The following is a 12,507-nucleotide window of genomic DNA, read 5'->3' as shown; positions in this document are numbered from 1 at the left end:
AATGCTTACATTCAAATAACCTTATATTACTTAGTAATAGCGCCCCCCCCCCAGCAGAAATTGTTATCCTGGCAATTTGAATGTCCTAAGAGACTATAAAGTCCTTTTAAGTTTGTTTGTTTTTGTTTTAAAGGGTGCATTAAAGGGCAAAATATAGATAGTTCCATGATATCTGCAGTTTCAGGCATCCATCGGAGGTCTTTCAGTATGAACCATGGGTAAGAAAGAGACTACTATGGAATATATTTGGAAACTGAAAAAATAATAGTAAAATTGATGGTTGTCTTGATGGGCATTTAGTAGGTAACTAAGAGCTATATAATATGAGGATTTTGAAGACCAAAAGAGGAATTTTTGTCTCTACTTTTGAGTTTTTCAACATGAGTTAAAGTAATATTAAGAAAGAATATTTTAGCAGTTACAACTTAAAGAAACAAAATCCTTATCATCACAAAATAAAAAGAAATGATACCTCTTTGTAAGTCAAAATGTTAACATATCTTTTCTTGATCTGTGTTCTTTCTTATTTTCTCGCCTAACTCAGGTTTGGTAACAAAGAGGAATACATGGCATTCATGAATGATTTTTTAGAACATGAATGGGGTGGAATGAAGCGGTTCCTTTTGGAGATCTCTAATCCAGACACCATCTCAAACACCCCAGGCTTTGATGGTTACATTGATCTGGGCAGAGAACTGTCAGTTTTGCATTCCTTACTGTGGGAAGTAGTTTCCCAACTTGATAAGGTAAAGTAGGAGGGAGGTGGTAGTGGGAAATGGGAAATACAGAACCTTAGTGTCCAGATTCTAGAGATCGTCAGGATGATAACAAACTACATTTCTGCTGGTTAAAGCAACCTTTTGTTCTAGACACTTAAAAGTAAATGGTTATCATTAAGTAGGTGATGCACACCAGAATTCTGGGAGAGCCACAGAATCACTAATATATGTTTAAATAATTACCTGAGCTAATCAAATATTTCTGTAAATTTATAGAGAAAGATATTTATGAGAACTTGCCTAGAAACTATTATCAAATATTAGTATATGCATCTTTAGCCATATATAAGAAACTTTATCTGGTAATTTCTAAAGACAAGATCTTTTTTAAAAAGTACGGGTTTATAAAATATTGTTCATCATATTTAAGTTAATTTCACCATGGGGAAGTTGTTTTTCCCACTGTGTAAGTCAGAGTTGGATATAATTTTTAGCACTAAGAGTCACATAGGATCCAAAATTACAGATATTTTCTTTATCTACCAATGTGAATTAAGAATACAAAAATAAGCCGGGCGGTGGTGTCGCACACCTTTAATCCCAGCTCTCAGGAGGCAGAGCCAGGCGGATCTCTGTGAGTTCAAGGCCAGCCTGGACTACCAAGTGAGTTCCAGGAAAGGCACAAAGCTACACAGAGAAACCCTGTCTCGAAAAAAAAAAAAAAGAATATAAAAATAATCATTTATTTTCTAATGACAAATGAAGTTTATGTCATTTTGATAACTAAGTGTAAAGCATACCAATCATTTTCTTCATTCTGGATTTTACAAAGAGGAATAGATTCTGTAGTAGAAAATGGTTCAGTAATCAGTGTTGTTTTTCTATGATAAGGATTTACTTGTTTTCTTAAGTCTTCCTCTTATCTATAAAATGCTATATCTGATAAAGAATGTATAGTAATAAACTCCTTAGTAAATTTTACTTTCTAGAAAAAATATAGATGGCAGTATGTCCACTGGTACTTAAAATGTTTATAAAACCATAAACCATTCCTTATCCTCAAGAACTACTTCTTTACTTTAAGAAATGCTATGTGGATACTTAAGTTGAAGTTAATGGAAAATAAATTCTCATGTGAATTTTAACTTAACATTATTGAGCAAGTAAAGGCATTCTTCAGATGACATTTATACCTACTCAAGCAGAGTGGAGGGGTGTTAATTAGCTGGAACATGGAGCTAAGTGCTAGAGCACCTGCCTGGCAAAAACAAGGCCTTAGGCTTGATTGCCAGATACACAACACGCGCATACACACATACATACACACACACACACACAGAGAGACAGAGAAACAGTGTCTACTGATCATTGAGAAGATAAAGAAGACCTAAAGGTAACCATGACTGTTATCCTAAACTGCATAGTAATTGAGGGATTCTATGAGAACCCATGGGGATAAGAATGCCATAAGAAAAAAAAATGATTAAGTTAGATAAAACAATTGCTTTAAAAGTTGTTTGTTAGATAGCTATATCAGTAAGATACACAGAGTTGTTTTATGAAATCGGTCTAGTTTATTCTTGATCAAAGTCTTTTTTTAACAGATTTTTCTGTGTGAACACACTTCTTCATTTTTAGTCTTTATTCATGGGAACCAGGAGTATATCTAGACATATCTGATAAGAGAGAAAGACCACCTGAATTTTTTGGTTTGGTTTGGTTTTTAACAAAAGATTCAGTTGACAGTGAGTCAAGGTTCCCAAGATTGACTGAGGTTGTGGATTGTACTGTAAACTAACTGCATGTCCTGCAGTTCTCCAGGTCCCCGAGTATGGCAGCGCCTTCCTGTATGTTGGCATGCATTGCTTTCCTCACATAACCCTTTCTTTGGAAGTTTCATCACATTAGCCAGTCATCTGGTCCTGAAGTTCCTTTTGGTTAAAAGGTGTTGGTTCTTCCCTTTCCCTCTCCATCTTGGTCTGGTAGTCACTCAAAGACTTAGTGTGCTTTGCATGCATATTTTAGTCGGAATGGCAATAGTTTGTTTGTTTTGAGCATGTCTTTTAATTTTTATTTGCATAATCCTAATTTCTATTTCCTTTCTTTCCTCAATGTCTACTGCACCTTGTTCCGCCTCCTCCATTCATCTCGACGCCATGGTTCTGCTGCTCCATAACAATGCATTATGAACTTGCCACTCCCATACGCAATACCTACCCTCCCTCCAACCTACATCCTTCCATCAATGGGCATCATTGTCCCCAAAACAATATGTTGTGGATGTCACAATGCTTATTGTCCAATTAGGGTGAAAATTCCTTCCTACAGGCAACTGTGGCAAAACTGGGGCCTCTCCCTCGTGTTCTTGCTGATATCACCAAGTCCCTGACTAACCCTACACCAATACAGCAGCAGCTGAGACGCTTTGCTGAGCACAGCTCCAGTCCGAATGTCAGTGGAAGCCTCTCCTCTGGGCTGCAGAAAATATTTGAAGACCCCACTGACAGGTATGAAAGAGAGGATTTGAATGCTGCTCCCCAAACAGATAATGTTTAGATTTGCCAGAAACCTATTTATCTTATTTTTTTAAGTTTGCAACTTCTAAGTTATAAGTAACTGAAAAGAATTGTCTTTGATAAATTCAGTTGCTCGTCACAATGCATAGCAGCCAGTATTATTTTCCAGGATGATACTGTAGCATTTTATAGTATAAATATACACAAAGATCTGTCTGTCATGTTTCATGGAAGATGAAGGACTTTTATAAAATTGATGTTTTCATATGATCTAGAGCAGTGGTTCTAAACCTTCCTAATGCTGTGACCCTTTAATACAGTTCCTCATGTTATGGTGACACCCAACATAGAATAATTCCCTTGCTGCTTTATAACTATAATTTTGATACTGTTGTGAATCGGAATATCTGATATGCAGGATATCTGATATGCAACCTCCAAAGTGTTCGAGACCCACAAGTTAAGAACCACTGCCCTAGACCCTCAGTTAAGACCATTTTAGAGTTGTCTGTGTCTGCTGGATAGGTGGATAAAATGTTGAACCTTTAACTTTGGGCTCTGAATTGGAACAATTCATGCCTTTAACAGTGCACAGATTCTCTGAAGGTTTTTGACAGAACTAAGTATGGATTCGGATATTTAGAGAGTGTTCTAACTCATTAATAACTGAAGACAGTGGTGGGAGGTATGTTCTTTTCTACCTTTGAGAGAAAACTAATAATGCCAGATTTTATTCTAAGAATTATAGTGATGAAATCAGAGTTTCTAAAGAAATATAACTTACATATTGGAGCTGGGAAACTTCGAAAGAGTTCATATGCCCAAACTGAGGAACTATTAGTTATGTTGAATTTGCTTCAAGAGTAATTAAGGGGCCATTCCTTTTCCACAGTGATTTGCATAAACTAAAATCTCCAAGCCAGGAGAACACAGACAGCTATTTCAGAGGAAAAACGTTATTGTTGGTTCAGCAAGCCTCCTCCCAGAGCATGACTTACTCTGAAAAGGATGAAAAGGAAAGCAGCCTTCCTAATGGTCGAAGCATCTCCCTCATGGACCTCCAGGACACTCATGCTGCTCAGGTGGAGCATGCATCTGTCATGCTTGATGTGCCTATGCGCCTTGCAGGAAGCCAGCTGTCTATAACCCAGGTGGCTAGCATCAAACAACTTCGGGAAACCCAGAGCACTCCCCAGAGTGCACCTCAAGTGAGAAGACCCCTGCACCCAGCCTTGAACCAACCAGGAAGTCTCCAGCCCTTGTCATTCCAGAACCCTGTCTATCACCTCAACAACCCAGTTCCAGCAATGCCAAAGGCCTCTGTAGATTCTAGTTTGGAGAACCTAAGCACTGCCAGTTCTAGAAGCCAAAGCAATAGTGAAGACTTCAAACTCAGTGGACCCAGCAATAGCAGCATGGAAGATTTCACCAAAAGAAGCACGCACAGTGAAGACTTCTCCAGGCGGCACACTGTACCAGACAGACACATACCTCTTGCTCTGCCACGACAAAACAGTACTGGGCAATCCCAAATCCGAAAAATGGACCAGGCTGGGTTAGGTGCCCGAGCCAAAGCACCCCCATCCCTGCCACACAGTGCTTCCTTACGTAGCACAGGGAGCATGTCAGTGGCCTCTGCAGCCCTAGTGGCTGAACCTGTGCAGAATGGGAGCCGATCCAGACAGCAGTCCTCTTCCTCCAGAGAGAGCCCTGTGCCCAAAGTGAGAGCAATCCAGAGACAACAGACACAGCAGGTAGAGTATGCTAGAAGACTTTGGCTTCTACTTGGTTGGACAACTGGGTTGTTTCTTTATATAGAAAGTGTCCAGAAATCAAACAGATAAGAAGGTTTCCACTTAAGAATGTTTCTGTAACCTTTAAAGAGAAGAAAGAAATGGAAAGGTTTGGAAGATTCTGACTAGGTGAGAGCAGAACAGAGCTTGACTCTTAGGAGACTAACAAACCCTCAGGAGGCTTTTCTTTTCCATGAGGAACAGCTGCTTCTTCAGGGTGTGCTTAGAGCAGAGCTGTGGCATTGGGTGAATAATTACACAGTTATAAAGGAGATCTACAGGCAAAATCAACTGTATTTAGGGAATCTGGAAATTAATCCTTCTTAATTTTTTCCTTAAGCTTCTAGAATAAAGTTTTGCATTCTGAACTTACAGTATAATGTAACTGCTCTCCACTTCATCCCCCAGCTCCCTGTGGAAATGCCAAGTCCCATGTGCCATTTCCTGGAATTAGCTTGAAAAATAAACAACTGATCACCTAGAGAGGCAAGGGGAAGAATTACAGAAACATAGATAGTTGATAAGTACTTGAAATATTTGCGCTTCCCTTAGATTACTGCATACATAGACAGGTCCAGCTAATGTCACACCAATCCTGATAGAACATTTTGAAATTTTATTATTTGCCTAAAATGCAATCATTCCTTCCCTTATGTATGACATTTTGAGTCATTTATACATACTTTTCCCTTAGACATAAACTAATAACTTTAGAAGTCTCTCTTTCACTGCTCCCCATGTGTGTTTGTTTCATCTAAGTTTCTGCCTAAGAAAATTTTACATTTGTGGAATTTTTAATACAAATTTTCATTTTATTATTTATTTACTTATTTTTGGAGACAGGTCTCACTAAGTAACCCTGCTGGCCATGAGCTCATAGAATCAGCCTGCCTTTGTCTCCCAAGCACTGCGATTATAGCTTTGCACCACTATACCTGGCTTACCTATTTTTATTTTTTGAGAATTTGCATATGATGTATTTTGATCAAATCCATCCCCATTCCCTCCCCTCCAGATCCTCCCTTACCTTCTAACACCACTTTTGTATCCCAGTTCCATGTGTTCACTCTCTCAAAACAAATAAAACATTGAGTCCACTTAGGTATAGGACTGACTATCTACTGGAACATGAGTAGTTTTTCCAGAGCCACATCCCTAAAGACAACTTACTGTCTCCCCACAAGCAACAGTCAGGTGTCAGGGGCATCTCAGCTAGATGTAGGACTTAATGATCCCTTCCCTGGCTATGTTGGGATTTGGGTTTGCTTAATCGTGTACATACAGTCACAGCTGCTATGAGTTAATGTGTGTGGTGGTTCTGTCATGTCCAGCAAATAATGTTTCACAAAACAGCTCTATCTGTTTCTTACATTCTTTCTGCATCCTCTTCCATGATGATCCCTGAGCCTTGAAGGGGGGAGATGTATGCTATTGATATCTCATTTAGATTGAGCACTCCAGAGTCTTTATTCTCTACACACTGACCAGTTGTGGGTCTCTGTATTAATCACCATCTACTACAAAGAGAAGCTTTTCTCATTAGGGTTGAGAGATGCACTAATATATTGGTATAAAGATAAGAAGTTAAGGGTGTCAGTTTCATACTGTGTTCATTTAGCAGAATAATAATATTAGGTTGTCCCCTAAGGCCAATCACCTAATCAGTGACGGGATGTGGGCCCAGTTAATACTACTAGGCATGAGTTCTGTCTATGGAACAGGCTTTAAATCCCAAGAGTTTAGGTGCTCTTTAGACATATCTTTTTTTTTTTTTTTTTAATGTGCATTGGTCTTTTGCTTGCATGTATGCCTGTGTGAGGGTATCGGATCCCCTGGAACTGGAGCTACAGACAGTTGTGGACTGCCATGTGGGTGCTGGAAATTGAACCAGGGTGCTCTGGAAGAGCAGTCAGTGCTCCTAACCACTGAGCCATCTCTCTAGCCCCGCTCTTTAGACATATCTTGCCAAACCAGTTGTTATTGTAGCTTACAGGGTTCACAGCTGGGAAGACTGTTCATTACTTTTTTCCCCCAGGAGCATGCATAGAACCGTCCAGCACGATGAAAACTAGTCAATAGGGATGAAGCTTCCAGGTCAGCATCAGCTTGATTGTCCTATGACTCAAGTGTCTTTAGCAGGAAGGTTATCTTTCAAGTTGTGGAAGGAAACCAAGAGCAATGGCAGTAGCCTCTAATGTTTGGCTGTGATCTATGGGGTCCTGCTGACCAACATTTCAAAATGAGGTAACCTGACTTGGCACTGGCCTTTTCATTTGATAGCTTATGGAGCCTGGTGCTGAGAGAGCATACCATCTTCTCCCCATGCACCGCCCTTATCAAGTAATTCCATTTAAGTTCCTCATATAAATAAATGAGTGTGTGTGTGTGTGTGTGTGTGTGTGTGTGTGTGTGTAAGCATCTACAGTGGTAGGTTTCTATGGGGGCATTTTCAGAGGTCTTTAGTGTTAGTTGTCCATACTAACTCCTCTATGCTCCCTTCCCATCCCCCACTACCATTTAACACTTCCTGTCCCATTATTTCCCCTTTTCTCCTTCATTCTACCTGAAGTCTATCCCCTTCACTTGAAATTCCATCACATGACCCCTTAACTAGTTCTGTGACTTCTGTGTATACTATGTGTATATTTTCATTAATTCTTTGAGAATTTAATAATGCAGACAGTGTATTTTGATCATATTCTCCCACACCCATCTACTCACCATCTACCTTCCGTCCCCTTCCAACTTCATGCATTACCTATATACTTGTGGGTGTGAGGTCATCCACTAGAGTGGAGTATACCTACTAGGGGCCACATTCCTTTAAAAAAAAATGTAACCCTCCTTCCAGAAGCTATCAACTATTAATAGCTCTCCAGCTTTGGGTGAGGGCTAGTGAGCCCCTGCCCTCTCTCATGAAATTTTTTGAAACATATTTATACCGTATAAGTTCTAAAGAGTTGATGATTAAAAGAATTCTATGACATCTTTTTAGGGAACAGAATAGGTGCTCAGGAAGACTACACTAAAATCCCAACTCATGTGAGTAATGTAGCTACATTTTTACAGGGAGGTACTTCCTGATTTAGTTAGCTCTGCATTGTTGCTACTACAGTCAGAACCCTTTCCCCCTGCCCTTGCATTGATTTGTATTTTAAAAGTTGGACATTTGCAGAATCCGTGGATACAGAAGTTGAGGATGAGCTTAAGCTTTTTCTGGAAGCCAGCTTCTGAGGAAGATATCCCAGGTGGTTATTCTTTCTGGAGGAACAAAGCTCCTCGAGATTGAGTTCTTCCTTCTAGCTTATTGTTTCACAAGATTATACTGATTCATTTGATCTAATAGGATCATCTGAGGAAAAGTCATGTATACTCCTGTATGTGTAGCTCAAGCTGGCCAGGAGCTATGGCCATCCTACTTACTCCTCTTCAGGTTCCCCAGGCCTGTACCCTCACAGCTGGCCTGCTGCATGTCTTTTATATATACACATAGATTTGTCCAGAAGTGTACATGATTTTTGCTAAAAAGCCTTCATTTATTTAAGCCTTCTTGAAATTTAATTTCATCACATGTTTCTGTGCTGGCTTCCGGTTGATGGTAACTACTTTCGGAGAGTTAAAGTATTTATTGGAGGAAGAATGCACAGCTAAGTAATTTTAGAGATGAAATGCTATATGAAAGCAAACATTTCCTCTAGCTTAGGGCAGCTAGAGGGCAGTGGGGATGAGGTGAAAGTAGAAAAGTTCTCATTGATTAGGTTCAGTCCTGAAAAGAAAAGGAAAATCAGAATTCTCTTCTTTGGGCAGACAGTACTCTTGCTATTACTCACCCAACTGCCCCATGCAGTGTACTAAATAAACTTTTTTTTAAAACATGTTGTAAATTTTTCTCTTGCTACTTCTGCCTTTCCATTTTGTTTCCCTCTATCATGTAGTCCTATCACGTATATTTGTGTTTATAATTCTCATGCATTTGCCTATGACCAGTTGCTACTTATATTTTTCTATAGAAAAATATGACACCAACCACACAAGCACAAAACATATGCTTCCACAAATGAATATAAGACTGCCTAGATAAGTAGGAGGTAGTAGATGTATATCATCTCCAAAAACAAATTTGAATTTTAATTTTTCTGTCACAACCATTAATGAACTAGAGAATGTCTATACTACCATGAACTGGAACAAAGAAACAGTGAGCTGTCCTGACACATTTAAAATATCCATCTTCATTTATACCTGCTGATAACAGCCCTCTCATAGAAGTTGAAACCTCGTGTTTTGACTGCTCAAGTTTGTGAATTTTCTACAGTGGCTTTTTCTATCCATTAAGTAAATGGTTATTCTTTTGAACTTGTTGTTACTCTTTTTATTATTATCTTTCCATTTCTTGTGTTTTTTTCATCTCACATGAGTCCTCTGTATAATCAGCACATTTTTAAAGCAAATTCCTCTACATATTTTAATTGCAGATTGTGTTAGGGAATTTTTTTTCTTTCTCCCAACCTAGAGGGTGTCTTTGTGGGGATTGTTCTGCTGGCAGCTATAATTATCAGTGGCTGTGTCCCATGCAGATTCCATTTGTGTCTTAGCACAAAGGAGACAGAGAGAGGCCTTTGTTGGCAGTGTGGCTGGCTTCAGTCTTCTCCAATAGTGAGGAGGAAGGAAACAAAATCCTAGCAAAATGCTTTACCAAGAAACAACTCTTTCTCAAGAAATTCTGGATATTTTGACCCCTTTGAGCACCTGTCTGGATTTCTTTTTTTCTCATTTCTTCTCTTTTACTTTTTTTTAAAAGCATATCATGTATCTTGTACTAATAATAGACTTTATTTATTTTAAATATATGAGTTGTTCAGGCTTAGTATGTCAGAAATTTGAATTTGAAAGGACTTTTAAATAGGCATAACAAGCTCTCCAGTATCATGCTGCAGTCTTCACATTTGGATTTGCCAAGACCTCTTCTAACCAAACTCTTTAAGAACTGTCAGAGTTGAGTTGCTTTGGTGTTGATAGCAAACTGGTTATTCATTGATGAGAATTTCTTAAAGACAGAAGAAACTGAAACCAAGTGCTGTTTACATCTAGTAAACACTAGCAAGGAACAGGGGAGCTGGCCTGTTCCCACGGTCCCAGCAGAGCCAGACGGTTGTGTCAGGCCTTTGTGCCTAGAGCGTTATTTTGTCCAGGGAAAGCCTGCATAGCATCAACTCAAAGGAGACTGTAGGATATCTCCTTTTCCTGTCCTTTTCACCCTTCATGACCTCTTAAAAGTCAAGTAACTATAAATGTACTTCCTAAGGCTATAGCTAAGCATGATGAAATCTGAACCACTTACCAGCCGCTGTCTTCCATTTCTTTGACTATGAATTAGAGATAATAAGCTTTGTTATATACCCAGCTTATAAAAAGGAGATGGGATGGTTGTTAATGAAAAGCCTTTAATGCCCTTCCAAAGAACTATGGGAAGAACAGTGTCCTTCTCTTATAATGCATTTTATTTTAGCAGCGAATTCTGAAGAAAACTCAGTGTTAATATATAAAATTGTATTGATCATTTCTTGTACATTGAATTAGTCCCTGTAGTTCAAAAGAATTGTATACTGTAGTGCTGTTTGTTTGGTAGTGATGTAACCGAGAAGACCAGCACATGTGAGACCGAAAGAAAAAGTAACAGGGCTGGAGAAATAACTTGATGGTTAAGAGCACTTACTGCTCTCGCAGAGGACCTGTGTGGCAGCTCACCAGCCTGTAACTCCAGCTCCAAATAAGTATTTCTAAAAAAGAAAAAGAAAAACTATAAAAGACAGTTTGTAGATTTTTCATGTAGTACGCATATTCTAATACTTTTGAACCAAAATTACCTCTCTTTTCTTTCACTCTAGTACAGTAACTACTTTTGACTTCCTCTATATTATTTTCTACTCATGATCTTCTAAAGGATGTGACATAAACAAATAATAAAACTGATCTGAGTTTTACTTACCTTATTATTTTGACGATTTACCCAGAGTAAGATTCCACCAATAAAATAGGAAGAGAGTTGAGATGACCAGTTCCCATTGCACAGTCTATCACAATTCACTGGTTATTGTATTAGTCCTCCTAAAAATACAATAGCTACCAACATCATCAGGGGTGTGAACCAACCCTTGCTTTAAAATCTCACAGAACATTTCAAGCCTAGATCACCTACATTGTCTTTGCTGTCTTGCTTTTAATATGCTTTTCAAGCTGAGATCTTTTTCCTTTGTATGTTTTTAGGCACATCATTAGTTTAGAACTAAGGAGACTTATAGATAATAAAGTTACCCATAACAAATGACAGGGAAAGAAAGTTTATTCAAGTAGTATCTTATTAACCATTGAAAGCAGGAAGCTATTGGATAACTGCCTTAATTAATAAGCTCTTAATAGTGAGGTTATCAGTAGCTTATAAAGTATCGACTTTATCTCAAACTACTGTTAAGTAGAAAATCCTAGACCAACAGCTTCTGTCTGCCCTAACTGTGCTGAAGTAATATGACTGTAAAACTAAAAGGCCATTTGTCTCCTTTAAATATTGATATCTATTAGTTATTTAAGATTCGGTGCTACCCTTTTTGTTTTATATCAGAAAATTAAACCCAATGTTTCCATTTCTTTTAATCAGTACAGAAACAGGTCATTGCACTCTGCTTTTCACACCCAGCGTGCAGAGAACTACACATGTATTTGTGTATAAAGTACTTGCAATTTATGAAAGGTTTTTATTCTCTGGCATGTTTTTCTTACAACCTTTGGTTTTTTGAGGCAGAGTCTCTCTCTATATAGTCTTAACTATCCTAGAACTTGCTATGTAAACCAGGCGACCTCAAACACACAGAGATGCCTGCCTCTGCCTTCCCAGTGCTGGGATTAGAGGTGTGTGCCACCATGCTCAAATCTCATAATTTTTGATATGAATAGTTCTTTCCTTTTGTAGATGACACTGTATCCTGTAGGCCAGAGTTCCCCAAGTATTATATAAGTGCATACTTACATAGTATCAAACTCATGGCTCTACTGATAGTTCTTAGCATAAGGGCATAGGTAACTATAAAAGGTTATTTTTAAAAGAGATAAATAAATGTTAATAATAAGGTAGATATAGCAAAAAAGTGACCCATAAGTAAATGGGGTATAATAAACATTTCTATAACTGTAGTAGAAATGGAAATAGAATTTTAAGTACAAAGGGTACTGAAATTTAAGACTAAAACACATGCAAATGTAAAATTATGACTTTAGAGAGGGAATTTCTACACATTCATTCACGAGTGTGTGTGTGTGTGTGTGTGTGTGTGTGTGTGTGTGTGTGTGTGTGTGTGTGTCTACTTATAAACTTCATCCTTCCTCAAGCACAAAGCCATTCTTACTGAGCAGAGTTCTCCTTCAAACCTTTAAGACTACCTATATTAGTCCTGTGTGTGTTTATAAAGTCTCTAAAGACAAGCT

At 38.4% G+C, this 12,507-nt stretch overlaps 2 protein-coding genes across 10 annotated transcripts in view; one reads left to right on the top strand and one right to left on the bottom strand.

Annotated features, from left to right (window-relative positions):
* Rasal2 (RAS protein activator like 2) overlaps nucleotides 1–12,507 on the top strand; it is a 309,127-nt gene that overhangs the window by 280,762 nt on the left and 15,858 nt on the right. For 7 of the 9 annotated variants that reach the window (XM_052737301.1, XM_052737300.1, XM_052737306.1 and 4 more), the window contains 3 exons: nucleotides 545–746; nucleotides 3,027–3,226; nucleotides 4,128–4,989. In XM_052737301.1, coding sequence (XP_052593261.1) covers nucleotides 545–746; nucleotides 3,027–3,226; nucleotides 4,128–4,989 — 1,264 coding nt within the window. The remainder of the gene's footprint in view (nucleotides 1–544; nucleotides 747–3,026; nucleotides 3,227–4,127; nucleotides 4,990–12,507) is intronic. The other 2 variants (XM_052737303.1, XM_052737302.1) reach the window with 1 other exon arrangement.
* Nucleotides 5,006–12,507, bottom strand: part of Clec20a (C-type lectin domain containing 20A) — a 39,871-nt gene continuing 32,369 nt past the window's right edge. The window contains exon 10 of the mRNA XM_052737311.1: nucleotides 5,006–10,808. Within this exon, the coding sequence (XP_052593271.1) occupies nucleotides 10,773–10,808 (36 nt within the window). The 3' untranslated portion in view covers nucleotides 5,006–10,772. The remainder of the gene's footprint in view (nucleotides 10,809–12,507) is intronic.

Source organism: Peromyscus californicus, unplaced genomic scaffold (assembly GCF_007827085.1).
Source record: "Peromyscus californicus insignis strain IS unplaced genomic scaffold, ASM782708v3 Scaffold_14__1_contigs__length_90479793_seg_2, whole genome shotgun sequence".
NCBI classification, from domain to species: Eukaryota; Metazoa; Chordata; class Mammalia; order Rodentia; family Cricetidae; genus Peromyscus; species Peromyscus californicus.
The sequence above is the reverse complement of the archived record's forward strand: the minus strand, read 5'-3'. Positions and strand labels throughout refer to the sequence as shown.